Source organism: Nicotiana tomentosiformis, chromosome 8, assembly GCF_000390325.3.
Source record: "Nicotiana tomentosiformis chromosome 8, ASM39032v3, whole genome shotgun sequence".
Taxonomy (NCBI): Eukaryota; Viridiplantae; Streptophyta; class Magnoliopsida; order Solanales; family Solanaceae; genus Nicotiana; species Nicotiana tomentosiformis.
This window is the reverse complement of record NC_090819.1, coordinates 135,920,721-135,937,802: the sequence shown is the minus strand read 5'-3', so window position 1 is coordinate 135,937,802 and position 17,082 is coordinate 135,920,721. Positions and strand designations below refer to the sequence as shown.

Here is a 17,082-nt window from a genome sequence, read left to right as displayed (position 1 = left end):
ATAGTGAACTTCTTATTGTTGTTGTTGTTATTCCATTCGGGTTAAAGGAATCAAGCGAATAAAGGAAAAATAGCAAAAAAGAGGGTAGGGAATTTACTCTTTTGATGAAGTACATGAGTATAGCTCATTTTCCTCGTGTAGTTGTGAATGAGAGAATGATATCGACTAAAAAAGATGTCATATTTAATTTCTCTTTTATATGATAGGACGAGATATCCTTCTATGATTAGGGCAATTTGTAGGTTTGGACCATAATTCATGGTTTGTTCTCCATCATTAGTGAATTAAGAATAAGGCAATTTTTATTTAATCTCCAAAGCATTATCCATAACTCTTTTGGTTCACATATTAGCTAAGATTATAATACATAGATTGTGGTGGTTACTAATAATAAAATCTTTATACATGAATTATCTACCGTAAGAGGTATTTTCATCTTTAAAATAGTTTAATTGTCGTATTGTTAATATACACATTCTTATTTCACATTCTATCTCCGCAATAATACATAGATTTTCACATTATTTAATATCGTTAAGTAAACATGCATTAGTTATGACACCGATTATTTTTTCTTATGCATCCAAACAACCAGTCATTTTATATGTGCGTGAAAAAAAGAGTAAAAACTTATCCATACCGAAAGCAAATATTTCTTAGGCCTTGTTTGTCCATATATTTTTTTAAAAAAATGTGTTTGTTCATGAAATTTTGCAAGTTTTTTGAAATTTTTCGTAAAATAAGTTTTTCAAAAACCAAATTTCAAAATTTTCCGAAAAACCGTTTTTCCCACTTACAAAATTACAATTTTTTTCAAGTGAAATGCATGTCCAAACACAATTTTAAATTTCAAATACCATTTTTTATCTTAACTCCAAATATTATTTTTTTTTTCAAAAATAAATTACTAATTTTTATGTCCAAATGACTGCTTAGTCTATAGCTTCTAATGAAAGCTGTAATGATCTCGAAAAGTAGCCGTAAATCTTTTTAAGTCCTGTCTAAAATCATAGTGAAAAGATCTGTTAAAAAGATGGAAAAGGCTATTAGTTTTGAAAAGGTTCTTTACTCCAAGTTGTCATTATCATTCATCACTATCTAAAAAGAAGGAACTTGCCTTTTATTTTCCTTTTTATTCTAAATATTTCGAGATGAGAGATTGTGACTGCAGATGAAATTGAAAAAAGAAGAAGGCAAAAATAGCATCTGGATATTTTTTATTTTACATGTGAAGAGTGAGTCTAAATAATGAAAAAGAGAAATGAAATTTGCAAAGAGAAAATTCGATAGAATTTTTTTGATTGACTACAGTGAACAAGTTGTTTTAGAAAATTTCTACAATACCATAACTGACTTCTGTTCGCATGGAAAAAATGTAAAGAAAATTTATAACTCGAAAAATAGGAAATGTCAACGATACAGGGTAAAAATATGGAATTAGGACTTTAACTTCACAAAAGTTTCAAAAATTGAAGTGAGAACGCATTTAGAATTATAAAAAGGTAATGTCGTACTATTACAATTTATTTTAATTTTTTCTAAGCTTTTTTTAGGGGGATTTGAGTGAAGAAATGAAAGAAAGGAGAAGAGAGAAACAAGATTTTGTTAGGAATTACTATTTCGGTCTCCGTGGAATAATTTTTCAAAAATATTAATATAAAATATCGAGATTGCTAATACCAAAAAACAAAAAAATTACAAGACATATTTTATCTCGAAAATATAATCTCTTATCTTTGTATTAATGCTACAAGGACAAATTTAGAGGAAGGTCTTTCAAATTTATTCTCTTAATTTCCTATTCTTTTCTCTTCGCTTCTTTTTAGGGGGATTGAGCCCAAAAATTAAAGAAAAGAAAACAAAAGCCTTGTTCCAATTTTCAAGAATTGATATTTTGGTCTCATTCGGTGAGCCGAGGGTCTCCAAAAATAGACTTTTTATTTTTATAAGGTAGAAGTAAGATTGTTAACATATTATATTTTAGTTGTGAGATTATATTGAGTTTGTTATTATTGTCATTGTTATTGCTATTTCAGTCTACATTAAATATTTTCTCAAAAATTTTATGCCCGCTTTTAAAAAAAGATATTCTTAATCCTCTAAGTGTAATTTACTCCAAGTACTTTTCGTTGATGCCTATGATAAATAAACAAGTAGTAGTAAAAGAAGTAATAATAGCGACTTTATAAAATGCAGAAAACGATGAGCCAAGCGTGCACGTTAGTTCAAGTGGGGGCGAAGGCGAGTAAACGAGCGAGAATTTTCAAGGGTGGGGCCTAACCTACGCCGGAAAGAACCAGGAGGGTGCGCATAATAACGCCATCGAGAAAATGGATGTGCACACGTGCGCACTCATTGGCCTAACAAAAAGTTTCCCTTGGTAATTTAAATGAGCTACTTTATTACTTAATCTATAAATTAATAATTTGTTGCAGTCCTAATAAGACCAAATTACCCTCAATAATTATACTAATCCCCTAAGCATAATAAAATTTTTGTTCACTCATGAGAAGTATGGTCCAATATTAGGTTGACTCTTATTGCATATATACTTTAAATTCAAGATAGCATATTTTATAGCACATTGATACCAATATTGACTAGACTTGTTTGTTTTTAATAGTTTCTTTTAATTCTTGAATTGTCACTATCAATGATTTTATTTTCTTCTTATCTTTTATTGTCTAATATTTTCAAGGTTGAATTGAACTTTACTATTAATATAGTGTGAGTCTTATGAAAGTCGAGATAAGTCATTATTAATTAAGTTCATGTAAAAATTATGATGGGTTGTCTAATTCAAGAATAAGATAGAATTTATTTTATCATGCATTTAATTTATTTCAAAAGAAATCAAATTTTAAACTGAGTTATTAATTTTTTTCATGTATTAAAGTAAGGATGAAAGGATTTAAAGAACGACTTGTCTAATGTTTGCATCAAATTCTAATGACATGCTTAGTCACTTGTCACACTTTAATTCAATACTTATTATAATAAATTAATAAATTTAGTGTAAGTATCATGTGCGATTTTAAATAGATTATTTCTTTCAAGATCTATTCAAGACATAGTTGATTTCAATTAAATAAATTAACCAATTCTATTTGCGGTGTCAAATTTTAAATACAGAGATATAAAATATATATGTCAGAAGATTGATAAAAAAATTGACCGAAGTCGATCTTGTGCTCAATTCGTTAATTACTTGCAAACTAAAAATCCAGAATATACTATAGTAGTTAGTGATTTGGTCGGATTAAAAGATCATTTGATAGTAATAAAATATTATTCTTGCTATATTATACCTCACAAAATAACAAAAGATTAGGATTATTTTTTTGTCTAAAGTAAATTATCAATATATATATTTCAAATTCAACTGTATTTTTAAATGAAACCAACCATATTCAACAATGTTAAGTAATACTCCTAGCATTTAAGAATGAAAACCAAAATCTTAAATAAAATTTAAAGCAAAAAAGATAAAAAGAAGAAGTGAAAATACATTAAATGTGGCTAGCAAAATTCAGGTGAAACACCACCCAATTCATCCTACCTCTATTAAATTGCAAAGAAGCCCATTATCGTCATTTCACAATCACTTATTAACCTTTTAATTACCTTTTACTAATAATAATAACTCCCAATTATAGAAAAATCACGCTAAAGTCATTGCCGTGTTTGACCTCCAAAGCCACCATAGCTATGGCCTATACATACACATAATACATATGAAATATTAAATATATACGATATATATATGTGTACATTTTGCAGAAGAAATCAACGTCTTCTTCTCCAAATTTGTTCGGTTACTTTGATTTTTTGTCTGAGAATATATATATTTTTTTGGTATTTCGATTGGAAAAGTGAGGTCCGGCGATGTTATAGAGCTGAGGAGTCGTCGGAGTTTAGGAATTGAGGTGATTTGTTGTGTCAAAGGGAGGAGAAGATGAGAGGAGTGAACGGAGAGCAGAGAGGAGTGGATAGTACTCTGGAGACTATAAACGCTGCTGCTACTGCGATCGCTTCGGTTGAAAATCGTGTTCCTCAAGCTTCCGTTCAGGTAAATTTCACTTCGATTTGAATTCGATTACAGCAAATTTTGGGTTTTGGAATTTATAGATCGTTTTGTGTTTCACTTTGATTTGAATCCAGTTACATTTTTTTTCGGAATTTAAAAATCATTGTGTGTTTTACTCTGATCTAAATCCGATTACGTGTTTTTTAAAATAATTTTAAGTATCATTTTGTGTTTCGCTTTGATTTGAATCCAGTCACAGTTAATTAATTCTTTTTGCAACTTATAAATGTCATTTTATGTTTCACTTTGATTTCAATCCGGTTACAGTTTTTTTAGGAGCTTAAACATCATTGTGTGTTTGACGAAAAAATCATGGTTTTTCTTTTGTCTTTTTGGAATTTATAGATCGTTTTGTGTTTCGCTTTGAATTTGAATCCGGTTACAGTTTTGTTTCCTTTTTGGAATTTGTAGATCGAGATTAATATTTTTGAACTCAAAGTTAAATTAGTTGAAGCGTCTTGGTGGTGTCTAACTTGTTAAAATTGAAGCTTTGCAATGGAGATTCATAGATCAGGGGACTTTTGTATATTTTTTGTCCCTTGCATTAAGAACAGAGATGTTGTTATATTTGGTGAAGAATGATGTGAGTTATTTGATCTTCTAATTGGAAATTTCTTGGTATATCCTGGTGAAAGATTGTAATTGGTATTAATGCTGTCTCCGCTGTCCGAATTTGGGATACATCTGCAATTTTCATTCTGTATAGCAAATATTTGGAACTTTTCAAGAATTGTGCAGATAATTATCACAATGACAGCCCCCCGGGGCTTAGTTCAAGTGGCAAAGGTTGAAGGACTCGTGACTTAGGTCACACGTTTGAGCCTTGTGCCATGCGAAGTAAGCCTGGTATTTAAGTGGAGAAGGGTGGAGGGGCAGGTCTATTATTCCCAAGTTTCGAAGTCAGCGGTTGGTCCTAAGGGTTGGCCCCAAACGGATTTCTTGGTCATAAAAAAACAAAATCACAATGACAGAAATTACTCTCTGGAATGGCAGTTCACTAAAAGAAAAGTGTCTTCATTGAGAAAGTTAGTACTATTCTTTGCCCCCTCATAAAAGAAAGTATTCTTTACCCCCTGTTGGAAATTGGTGATGGATAGGAAGTTTGGATAATATGCTTCAGTTCTTCACTGCTCGTGATATGCATGCTGTCAATGGAGTGTCACTATTACATAAATCATTTGCTTTCTTTCTTTTTAATCAATCCAAAATCAAGGAAATCTATCACTTTATGAACTCTTTTTCTAGTGGCACCACATTCCTTCTCATCCTTAAATAGCATCTACAGCCATGTCAACTGTAGTAATCTTTTCTTAATCTTGTTCTAAAATGCTATCTATCAAAAAGTGTTATTAGGTATGTTCCTTCTTGCTTAAAGCGATGCAGAGATGCGATACACAGTTATGCATTTCAGACAGTGGCGGATGTAGAGTATAGTTATTGGGTTCCCGGGAACCCAGTAACTTTTGCGGAAACCCTGTATTTTTATTAAAAAAATCCATTAAATATCTATAAATATATAACTGTGAATCTAGTTATTATTGTATATTAATTTGAGATTACAATAGTAACCCATAAACTTCAAATCCTGGATCCGCCTCTGATTTCAGAGGGTCGAGTAATTTATCGTTTTCAAGTAAGCAGAAATCTTGGAGGTTCCCGATTTAATAAATGCTGATATCATATTCTTCCAGCGGTTGAATTTACACAACTGAGCTTACTAGTTAATATAATACACCTGCATTTCTATTTTTGAAGAAAATGAAAATATTTCTCGTGTAAAATATAGATGCTTATGTGATTTCTGCTTTTGGTGCAGAAAGAGTGTTGTAGCAAAAATTCTTGGTACTGTTGTTATAGTACTTTCTTGGTACTGTTATTATAGTAAAAATTACATTACCTATCAAAAAAACCTGCGGTCAGTTTATAGAGTTCCCACAGGTTTTAATCTCAGATCCCCTACTCAAAGATGATAATGTCTCATACCACAAATTGCTTCATTCACAAGTCTAAATATGTTCCAAAAGGCTAGAAGTGTACTTGTTTGTGATGTCAAAACTCTTCCCTGAATTCATTAGATCAATTGTAGAATAGCTTCGCTAAATGAGGCTGAAATGATAGCCAGTTTCCCAGTTTGTCAAAGTCAAGGAGCGAGTTGATATACCTCCTAGGCCAAGTGAAGAGGCCACAGCATGTGAGGCACTTAAGTAAATTTGTACAAATACTAGTTTGTTTTCTGGTGCCTCGTATTTCTTTTAATATTTTCTTTTGCCGAGGGTCTATTGGAAACAACCTCTCTATCCTCACAGGGTAGGGGTAAGGTCTGCGTACACACTACGCTCCCCATACCTCACGATGTGGGATAATACTGGGTATGTTGTTGTTGTTACAATTTTCTCAAAGTCTATTGGAAACAACAACAACCTCTCTATCTTTATAAGGTAGGGGTAAGGTCTGCGTACACACTACTCTCCCCATACCCCATTTATGGGAATTCACTGTTTTTTTTTTTTTTTGTTGTTGTTGCTTACAATTTTCTCAATGTTCTTGTACGTTTACAATTGATCTTATTATGTTAGAATGTGCATGATACTTTGTGGGATCCCACTGGGTTGTTGCGGTTGGTGTTGTTGTTTCCCTCTTTCTCCTATAATATTTTTGGGAGGGGAAAGGGGAAAAGAATTGGAAGAAGGCGGTGGGAATTGAACCTTTCACCTTAAGGATGCAAGGTAGAAGTCTACCAGGGAAGTTTTTCTGCATCCCGTCATTTTGATTAACACTCTTGTGACATTTGCAAACTCAAGTGTTTTTATTCCCGCACTGCTGTCTGGTGTTCCTTGCTTAGAAACCTCATCTTGCCTTAGCCAGGACCAGGCCTGTTGACCTCCAGCCTCAGAACATTATTTGGTTTGAATGGACTGACTTAATTAATTCTTAAAGGTTAATAATAATTTCTCTCAGCTCTTTGAATATTACTCTAGATTAGATCATCTGTCCTCCGATTTTCTTCGATTGTTCAATTGTATTGAAGGGCTAACATCTTCAAGGTTCTTTGTGTATATTCTTTGCTTTTATTCCCTTGACTATTTGATTCTAAGGAACAATTAAATTGCACTCATCCTTGTTTTAAGACAGCATCAAGAAACAAGGTTGTTTTATTTTCTCTACTTCCCTGTCCTCTCTGCTTTCGGGTCTTTTCCTGAAGAAACTTACTTTGTGTGTTAACATCTTCATAATGCTTTGAAGTTACTTGTTTATTTTATGAGAAGATCTCATCATCTCTTGCACTTCAAATTGGTTCTACAGAAACGAAGATGGGGAAGCTGCTGGAGCATGTATTGGTGTTTTGGGTCTCAGAAACAGACAAAGCGAATCGGACATGCAGTTTTTGTTCCTGAAACAACAGCCCCTGGGGCAGATAGACCTGCTGCTGATAATTCAACTCAAGCTCCTTCTATAGTGCTTCCCTTCATTGCCCCTCCCTCATCTCCTGCTTCTTTCTTGCCATCAGAACCTCCTTCCGCAACCCACTCACCAGTTGGCTCGAAATGCCTTTCCTCTATGTCTACATATTCTCCCAGTGGACCTGCCTCGATTTTTGCTATTGGGCCATACGCTCATGAACCTCAACTGGTATCTCCACCTGTGTTCTCTACATTCACCACTGAACCATCAACTGCTCCGTTTACCCCTCCACCTGAGTCAGTCCACTTGACTACACCCTCGTCGCCTGAGGTACCATTTGCTAAGCTTCTTGACCCCAATCACCAAAATGTTGATGCTGGTAATAGATTTCCTTTTGCTCAGTATGAATTTCAATCATATCAACTTCAACCAGGGAGTCCAGTCAGCAATTTGATATCGCCTGGGTCAGCCATTTCTGTATCTGGAACCTCATCTCCGTTTCTTGACCGTGAGTCTAATCCTGGACGCCCTCAGTTCCTGAACCTGGAGAAAATAGCCCCTCACGAATGGGGATCACGGCAAGGATCTGGGACTTTGACCCCTGATACAGTATACCCCAAGTATCACGACAGTTTCCTTCTCAATCATCAGAACTCTGGTGTTCCTCGGCTTTCAAAGCCGCTTAATGGATGGAAAAATGATCTAACAGTGGTCGACCATAGAGTTTCTTTCGAGATAACTGCAGAAGACGTAGTGAGGTGTGTGGAAAAGAAGCCAACGATGTTGATGAAAACTGGATCTATGTCTCTCCAGGATGTAGAACGTAACAATAAACGAGAGGAAAGCCTGGCTGAAATGTCAAATGGACAGGAGTGCAACGGGAATGAGCCTTCCAGTGAAACACGTGAGGGATCTTCTGCTGATGGAGAAGATGGACAGAGGCACCAGAAGCACAGATCGATCACTCTTGGATCCTCGAAGGAATTTAACTTTGACAATGTGGATGGAGGATATCCTGATAAAGCTACTATTGGCTCTGACTGGTGGGCCAACGAGAAGGTTCTCGGGAAGCAGGGTGGGTCAAGCAATAACTGGATCTTCCCTATGATGCAGCCCGGCATCAGCTAACTGGTTATATCGCTTTGGTAAGTCCACACCATACTAATAAGCTGCTGCTCAGTTGCCCTACATTTCAACAAAACCAGCAGCAAATACCGGAACTCTTGATATCCAAATGTACAAGGATGAGGTGTTGAAGTGCAGCAGGACTGATATAGGAATTGATGCGAAGGCTGTTATTTTGGGTACTTCCTGAACTTAGGAAATGATAGTAGATAGGGATGCATTTCATAAACTAGTTTTGCTCCCCTCAGTGAGAGTTTTACATTTAACTAGTTAGAATCTACATTTTCGCTTTTCACATCTTTTATGTATAAAACATAAATAATTGCTAGAACAGTGTAGCAGATGATGATGATAATCTTCATGTAGTTTTCATTGGAATACAATCTTTCTTCAACAAGTTGTCATGAATTAGCAAATGTCCATGTGCTTATAAGATTAAGACTTAAAAATAAATCTGATCCAAGCCATACTTTATAAAATAGTAGACTAGCTAATTTCCCCCCTTTTTGTGTAATGGTAGTGTTCACTTCGCGTCAACTTGTATTATCTTGACTATTCTATCAGGTGTTTGCTATCTTGTACCAGCACATGTGTCGGGTAGTACTGTCCATCAACATTTAAACGGATGAGAAGAAGTGACTTAGCTTTTATTTCTTTTCGTTGGCATTTAATTTTGGTCTAGCGAAACATGACGTCAGTAATTGATAACAATTCTAATTATCTATTTCATTGATTGTTAACTGTTAAGTTGCTGCCAATCAGTAATTGATGACGTCAGTAATTGATACCCTTATTTCATTGATAAAAAAATGGGAGCCTTGGCGTAACTGGTAAAGTTGTTGCCATGTGATCAGGAGGTCACGGGTTCGAGCCGTGAAAACAGCCTCTTGTAAAAATGCAGGGTAAGACTGCGTACGATAGACCCTTGTGATACGGCCCTTCCCGGACCCCGCGCATAACGGGAGCTTAATGCGTCGGATTGCGCTTATTGATTATTAAGCCACATTCTTGGTGCAATTCATGATTGGTAACAATTCCAATCATATGTGATAAGTTTGGTTTTTATGGTTTTCTGACCCTAGTTAAATCTTTTCTGCTTCTCAATAAATTTTGTGGAAAAAAGAAACATATGAAATTACAAGGAAGAAAGATGATTAGTAAGGGTGTAAAAAAAAACCGATAAACCGCATCAAACTGATAATTCGAGTCAAACCGAAAAAAATAAAATCTGATATGATTTGGTTTGATTTGGTTTGGTATTGAAAAAACAATTCGACCTTAATTGGTTTGATTTTAACTAAAAAAAAAGTATAACCGAAACCAAACCAACCCGATAGTACATTTATATAATTTTTATAAATATTGTATACATATAAATATTTATTGTAATGTAATTTATAGATATTTCTTAAATTTTTTCACAATTTTATCTTTTAACATTTTATTTCAAGTTTTGACTTAACATTCTTGAATGATAAATAATTTTTATAGCCCATAAATATAGTAACTCAAACAAAGTTTAAATCAATACTAATACTAACAAAAGAAATTCAATTCAACACTAGGAGTGACTATAGTGTTGGATCTATTTTTAGTTTTACATTGGTTTATAATTAAAATGCATAACTTAATTTATCTTTTTCTTTAATGCTTAATAATGTAATTAATAGTACTTATTAGTTATATTATTGTAGCATGACCTATATAGTATTTTTAGATTACGTTAATTTTCATTATGACTTATTAATTATCAATATTTACTAAGACTTAAGAAATATTTGAAGCACAAGTTACATATTTTATGCTATGAAGACTTTACCGGAAAAAAAATCTGAAAACCTGAAAAATTCGAGATTGAAAAATCCGAATTTGTTGATTTGGTTTATAAATTTAAACCCGATACATTGATTTGATTTTGTAATTAAAAAATCCAAACAAACCCGACCTATGTACGCCGCAAGTGATTAGAAATATGTAGCTGCCAAACACAGCTAAGAAACGAGTGCATTAAAAATTTAAAATTTGGAGGCGACAAGAGGAGGAGCTACCCATATGAAACGTGGGCACCACCAAAATTGTTTGGTCCCCAAGATATGCAAATATGAGTTGTATCTTTTAACCGTGACTAGTCATAAAGTACGTGCGTTGCGCGTGTACCTCGCATCAATGAATATAATTTTTAAAAATTATATAGTAGATGTTTTCATTGTATGATTTATCAAATAGTTTTTTTAAAGTAAATTTTTGAATAAAGGAAGGAAGATATCTGCTCTATAAAAGTCCTCATATACCTTTTTATTTGAAATTTTATTAGGAATAGCTTTAGCTTCTCGCACCATCCTTTATAAGCGGATATGATTATTATCATGATAAAGAGATTACGTTGAGTAACGTTTTTACTTCCTTTAGCTCAATTATGATGGATAATATTAGTCACGTATTTTTCTAGCTTGATATTTATTTTCAATTACATGTTATAGCTATCACCCATATAAATTTATCGATGCCAGAACTGCGAAACTTCACGATAATATTTTTGATAAAATATTTTCTTTAAATTTTTTTATTTGAGTTGACAATAGCTATTAATATTTTTCACATTAGCTAGCAACCTAAATAATAAATACGCTCCGGCATAGTGGTTAACACAATAGCTTATAATTGAGACACATGATTCCTAGTTAATGCAAGATAAAATAATATATTTTCCTAGGATTAGTCCGAAAAGAGTAAATAAGGCAACTACTAAATTTTTGCATTTACACATTAATTGCCTCTTCTTTGTGATCTTGAAATAAAAAACCTATTATTTTTATCAAACTAATTTAATGTACTTCGTAAATATTTTTAAAATATAATAATTTCTATTGTATAGTATCTGAATATTTCAATTTCGTTTTTAAAAATAACATGCACTTCACTTGAATATGATCATATTGACTAACTCATACGTATAATAAGACACCTTGAGGCATAGAGAATGTATTCAAACGGTTAAAATGTCAGGTCATTTTAGATCAATTTCTTTATCTATCTATTTCAATTACTTAGCATGTTATATTTTTTTCTCTTTTTAAATCTTCTACAAAAAGATTAACCAAAAGCTCCTAATCTAATAAAAATATTGCCAAATTAACACGATATCAAACTTACAATTCTAAAGCTAACCCAAGTCTTAGATCTTCAAAATTTTAGCAATCCGACAATATCTTGAGCTCTTGAGTTAGATTTCTGTATACTTTGATTTTAGAGTTTTCGTCTCTTCCTCTTGTCATTATTTGCACTTGAATATAAAAAAAACAAATTAATTTAAGAGTCTCTTTGCATCTTGAAGTGAAAGATTTCTAATGTCATATGGATTATTATTGTTTTTGATAAAGTAATAATTCCTAAAATAAATTTTCATAAAAATTTACTTAATTAACTAATATAAGTAAAATTTTACTGGGATTAAATTATTCCTAAATGTTATGTGTTCCTATATTTTCAATAAGGAAAGATATAATAGTCAAAATTTTAGTTAACTTCATCGTTCATCGTTTTTAATACTACTCGTAGAAAATACTAATTAAATGATTTTTTTGTGCAATATGATATATATTTTTAAATGATAAAATGATCGATCAAATTTTATTTTTTTTGGTAACTAACTTTTTTTATTAATCACCAGTAATAAGCTGTACAAAAGAGCCAATAGCTAGCTACCTCAGCTAACTATCATATTTATAGTAATCTCTTTCTCATCCTAATTTTATATTTTAGAATCTATATCTATGAACTATTTTCACTATTCTAGGAGGAGCTCGCACACAACAAACACATGCTATCTCCTTGGCTATTCTCTCCCATCCCACACTTGTCTTCTAAAAAATTCTTCTGTCTCTCTCTATCTATATATAGTGCACTATCTCTGTATATAGCATCTTGAATAATTGAGCTTCCTTTGATTTGTCTTTAGCTCATTTGATCACTTCCTGCACGTGTTGCTCCCAATTCCCTGCTACTATGCTTTGGTTATGTGTCCAGCTCATAATCTTGTTCATCACTGCCTTCATATACTCACAATTCACAAATAAATGATCTCTAGTTTCTTCCGCTTTCTAACATAAACTGCACTTGGTTTTAATCTCCATGCCCCATTTGCTCAATCTATCTGCTATTAGTAATCTATTCTGCATTTGTAACCAGAGTGTGAATCTTGCTTTTGGTCTTCCAGCATTCCCAAACATCAAACATTTCCATGGTACTCTAGGTTGATCCCCGAGCAAGTGAAGATATATTTGTTTAATGACACTCTTGTTTCTACAGATAGTTATATTTTCCTGTTGTCACGACCCGAAATTCCCTCCTTCTGACCGTGATGGCGCCTAACATTTCACTTGCTAGGCAAGACAACGTTAGAATAATATTATCCATTTTTAAAATAATTTTTAAATTTGTTAATAACAAAGAACAAATGCGAAAGTAAAGTCTAAAATATAGTGAATAATCCATAAAAACAACGGTGTTTAAATACCATCCCAGAATTGGTGTCACAAGTGTACTAGCTTCTAGAATAAATACAAAAAAAGGTCTGAATAAAATAAAGCTGTCTCGAAACAAACACACAGCTAAAGTAAAGTAGACGGGGACTTTAGAACTGCGAACGCCGTGCAGTTATACCTCAAGTCTCCTCTGAGTAGCTGAAATCCGAGCAAGTCTATGGTACGTCGCTGAGACTAATTCTAAAATATGCACAAGAAGTGCAGAGTGTAGTATCGGTACAACCGACCCCATGTACTGGTAAGTGTTGAGCCTAACCTCGACGAAATAGTGACGAGGCTAAGACGGGTCACTTACATTACCTGTACGCAATATTAGTAACAACAACAATAATAGAAATAAATCAGGTAACTCGTTTATAATAATTGAAGCCAACTCAGCAGTCATAACCAATTATCATTTCCATCAATTCTGTTGGAGCGTGCAACCCGCTCTCACAATATATTCACATTCAATTCTATTGCAGAGTGCAACCCGCTCTCACAATATATTCACATTCGGTTCTGTTGCGGCGTGCAACCTGCTCTTCCAATATATTCATTTTAATCAAGTCTGCTATATATTTATTTCAATCAAGTATATATAGACTTTTTAATAAGTCTGTTGCGGCGTGCAATCCGATCCCCCAATATTGACTTTTAATATGTCTGTTGCGGCGTGTAACTCGATCCTCCAATATGGACTTTTTAATAAGTCTATTATATATTTATTTCGTATATATAGACTTTTTAATAAGTCTGTTGCGGCGTGCAATCCGATCCCCCAATATTGACTTTTAATAAGTCGGTTGCGGCGTGCAACCCGATCCTCTAATATGAAATTTTTAATAAGTTTGTTGCGGCGTGCAACCCGATCCTCCAATATATCCATTTACCAATTCTTATAGAAGAATTTTCCCCAATTAATGTAACAATTAATATAAAATTATAAGACAACAAACATACAATAATTATGATTTAATTATGAAACAAACAATGACAAATAGCAAATTATTGTAAAAATCAAGGAGAAAATAGGTAGTTTAATATTTAATATGTTAAATGTCAAATAACAATTAAAACACATAATTCAAATAGCATGTAACAATTAATGTAGGAATTCAAGAATTAATATTTGACAAAGAATAGGAGAGAAATAATTATTATAATAATTAATTTATGATTTAAAATAATTTATGATTTTTCAAGTAAGCAGGCAAACAATTAATTTGACGACGTATAGACACTCGTCACCTCGCCTATACGCCGTTCACATGCATTTCATATAACAAATAATTTAAGGGTTCTATTCCCTCAAGTCAAGGTTAACTACGACACTTACCTCGCTTTGCAAATTCCAATCAATTATTCAACCACAGCTTTTCCTTTTAAATTCGTCTCCAAAAGCTTCAAATCTATACATACAAATCCCAAAAAAAACTTACGAAATCCGAATGCCTGTTCCGCTACGAGTTCAACCATACAAAAATTATCCAATTCCGATGTTAAATGGACCTTCAAATCTAAATTTTTTGTTTTTTGGAAAGTTTTACAACAAATTCAATTTCTTCCATCTAAATCCAAATAAATGATGAATATAGAACACTTGCCCAATTCAAAGTCGTGAAAATCCCCCTTGAAATCTCCCAAATTCGAGACTTGAAACTCAAAAATGAATAAAAATGGCGACTTCCTAATTTATGGGCTCTGCCCAGTCATTTTCGCATCTGCGGATAAAAGTTCGGCATTTGCGGACTCGCATTTGCGAGACAAGGCTCGCATTTGCGATGCCACGCTGCCAGGTTAAGTTCTGCATCTGCGGACATTTCTATCGCACCTGCGACATCCGCTTCTCCGCAAAATGGCCACACCTGCGAAGACCCCAGGCCAGCCCAGTCCCGCATCTGCGCAATTCCGCCGCACCTGCGGCCAAGACCCTCGCATGTGCGATTACATCAGAGGTAGAAATTTCCAGAATTGGCTTAAGTTCACAATTCTATCCGATTTTGATCTGAATCACACTCGGGGTACTCGGGACCCCATCCAAACATACCAACAAGTCCATAAATATATTACAAACTTACTCGGGGTTTCAATTCCCGCCAAACAACATCAAAATTACAATTCACACCTCGATTCGAACTTTTAAGTTTTAAACTTTTCAATTTGTAAATCTTGTGCCAAAACATATTAAAATAAATCAGGAATGACTTCAAATTTGACACACAAGTCATAAACGACATAACAGAGCTATTTAAATTTCCAGAATCGGATTCTGGCTCCGATATCAAAAAGTCAACCCCGTGGTCAAACTTGGAAGTCTTTAGCCTTTAAATTGCTAATTCCGTTAAATGGTCATAACTTGAGCTAGAGACCTCCAAATTAAATTTTGAGAATACATCCAAGTCCCAAATTACGATACGGAGCTACCGAAACTATCAAAATACTGATGCGGGTCCGTTTGCTAAAAATATTGACCAAAGTCAACTTAGTTGAGTTTTAAAGCTCTATTTCATATTTTAATCCATTTTTCATATGAAAACTTTTCGAAAAATTTTACGAACTGCGCACGCAAGTCGAGGAATGATAAATGGTGCTTTCCAAGGTCTTAGAATACAGAATTACTTATTAAATTTAAAGATGACATTTTGGGTCATCACACATGTGCTAGAATGTTCTTTGCCTCTATAATTTTCCTCACCATCCAGCTTGCTTGTTTTGGCACTGTTAAGTACTCCAACTGGTGCCCTTTTATATAATATGCATGTATTCACCTTATCCATATCCTATCTTCTTTTCTTGCCAGATCCCAGTATAGTTTTATAATAGCAACCTTGTTCCAGATTCTTAAGTTTATTAAATTCCAGCCTCCACTACTTTTAGGGTAGCAAACTCTCTCCCAATTAATTAATGATTTCTTTGTTATGACATTGTTGCCTGTCCATAGGTAGCTCCTACAGAAACCTTCCACTGCTTTCATCACCTTTGCTGGTAGAATAAAAAATTGAGCCCAATAGGATTGCACACCAAACAATACACTACTTATCAGTTGACTTCTTCCTGCATAAGATAATTTTTTTACTGTCTATGATGTGATTCTTGCCACAATCTTCTCAATGAGAGGCTGCCACTGCATTATTATCAGCTTCTTAGTACATAGAGGGACTCCCAAATACTTGAATGGTAGCACTCCTTTTGTAAATCCCAATTTCCTTAGCATCAATTCCTGATCATTCTGTGTTACCCCTAAAAAATAAATGGAGCTCTTCCCTAGATTCGCTTGCAAACCTGAAGCCTTTGAGAATTGATTGAAGCTGTTAAGTACTTCAGTTACTGAAGAAATATCACCTCTAGAAAATATCAACAGATCATCTACAAAACATAGATGAGTTATTTCCAGCTTTGCACTTCTATGATGATAATGAAATTGTTGCTTCTCTGTCATCTCCTTTAAGATTTGACTCAGATATTCCATTGCAATACAATAAAAATGGAGACATGGGGATCTCCTTGTCTGAGTCCCTTTTCAGTATTGAAGGGATCCGTTGGCTCTCCATTCACCATGATAGTGTAATTCACAGTTTTGACACATTCCATCACCCAAGCTATAAATTGTTCAGGAAATCCCAATAGATTCATACTTTGTTCCAAGTAGCTCTATTCAACTGAGTCATAGGCCATTTGCAGGGCTATTTTTATCATACATTTTGGTGTCACATGTTTCCTTGTATATCCCTTGATTAATTCATGAGCCATTATGATGTTGTCACCAATTTTTCTTCCTGGAATAAACCCAGCCTGTGCTTCACAAATGATACCATCAATTACCTTTTGTAATCTTGCTGCAAAGATCTTGGAGATTAGTTTATATAGCACTGTGCAGCATGCTACAGGTCTGTACTCTTTGATTGTTGTTGGATTATCAGTCTTGGGGATCAAAGTAATAGC

General features: G+C 33.7%; 1 protein-coding gene across 2 annotated transcripts; it reads left to right on the top strand.

Annotated features, from left to right (window-relative positions):
- Window positions 1-3,668: 3,668 nt before the first annotated feature.
- LOC104086493 (uncharacterized protein At1g76660) lies at window positions 3,669-9,011 on the top strand. Of its 2 annotated transcripts, none has more exons than XM_009590766.4 (2): window positions 3,669-4,069; window positions 7,391-9,011. In XM_009590766.4, exons 1-2 carry the CDS (start codon window positions 3,956-3,958, stop codon window positions 8,615-8,617), a joined length of 1,341 nt encoding a protein of 446 aa, XP_009589061.1. In that variant the 5' UTR covers window positions 3,669-3,955; the 3' UTR covers window positions 8,618-9,011. The 2 variants fall into 2 exon arrangements, with proteins under 2 accessions (XP_009589061.1, XP_070038933.1); XM_070182832.1 differs by lacking the exon at window positions 3,669-4,069 and adding an exon at window positions 4,093-5,112.
- The last annotated feature ends 8,071 nt before the right edge of the window (window positions 9,012-17,082 follow it).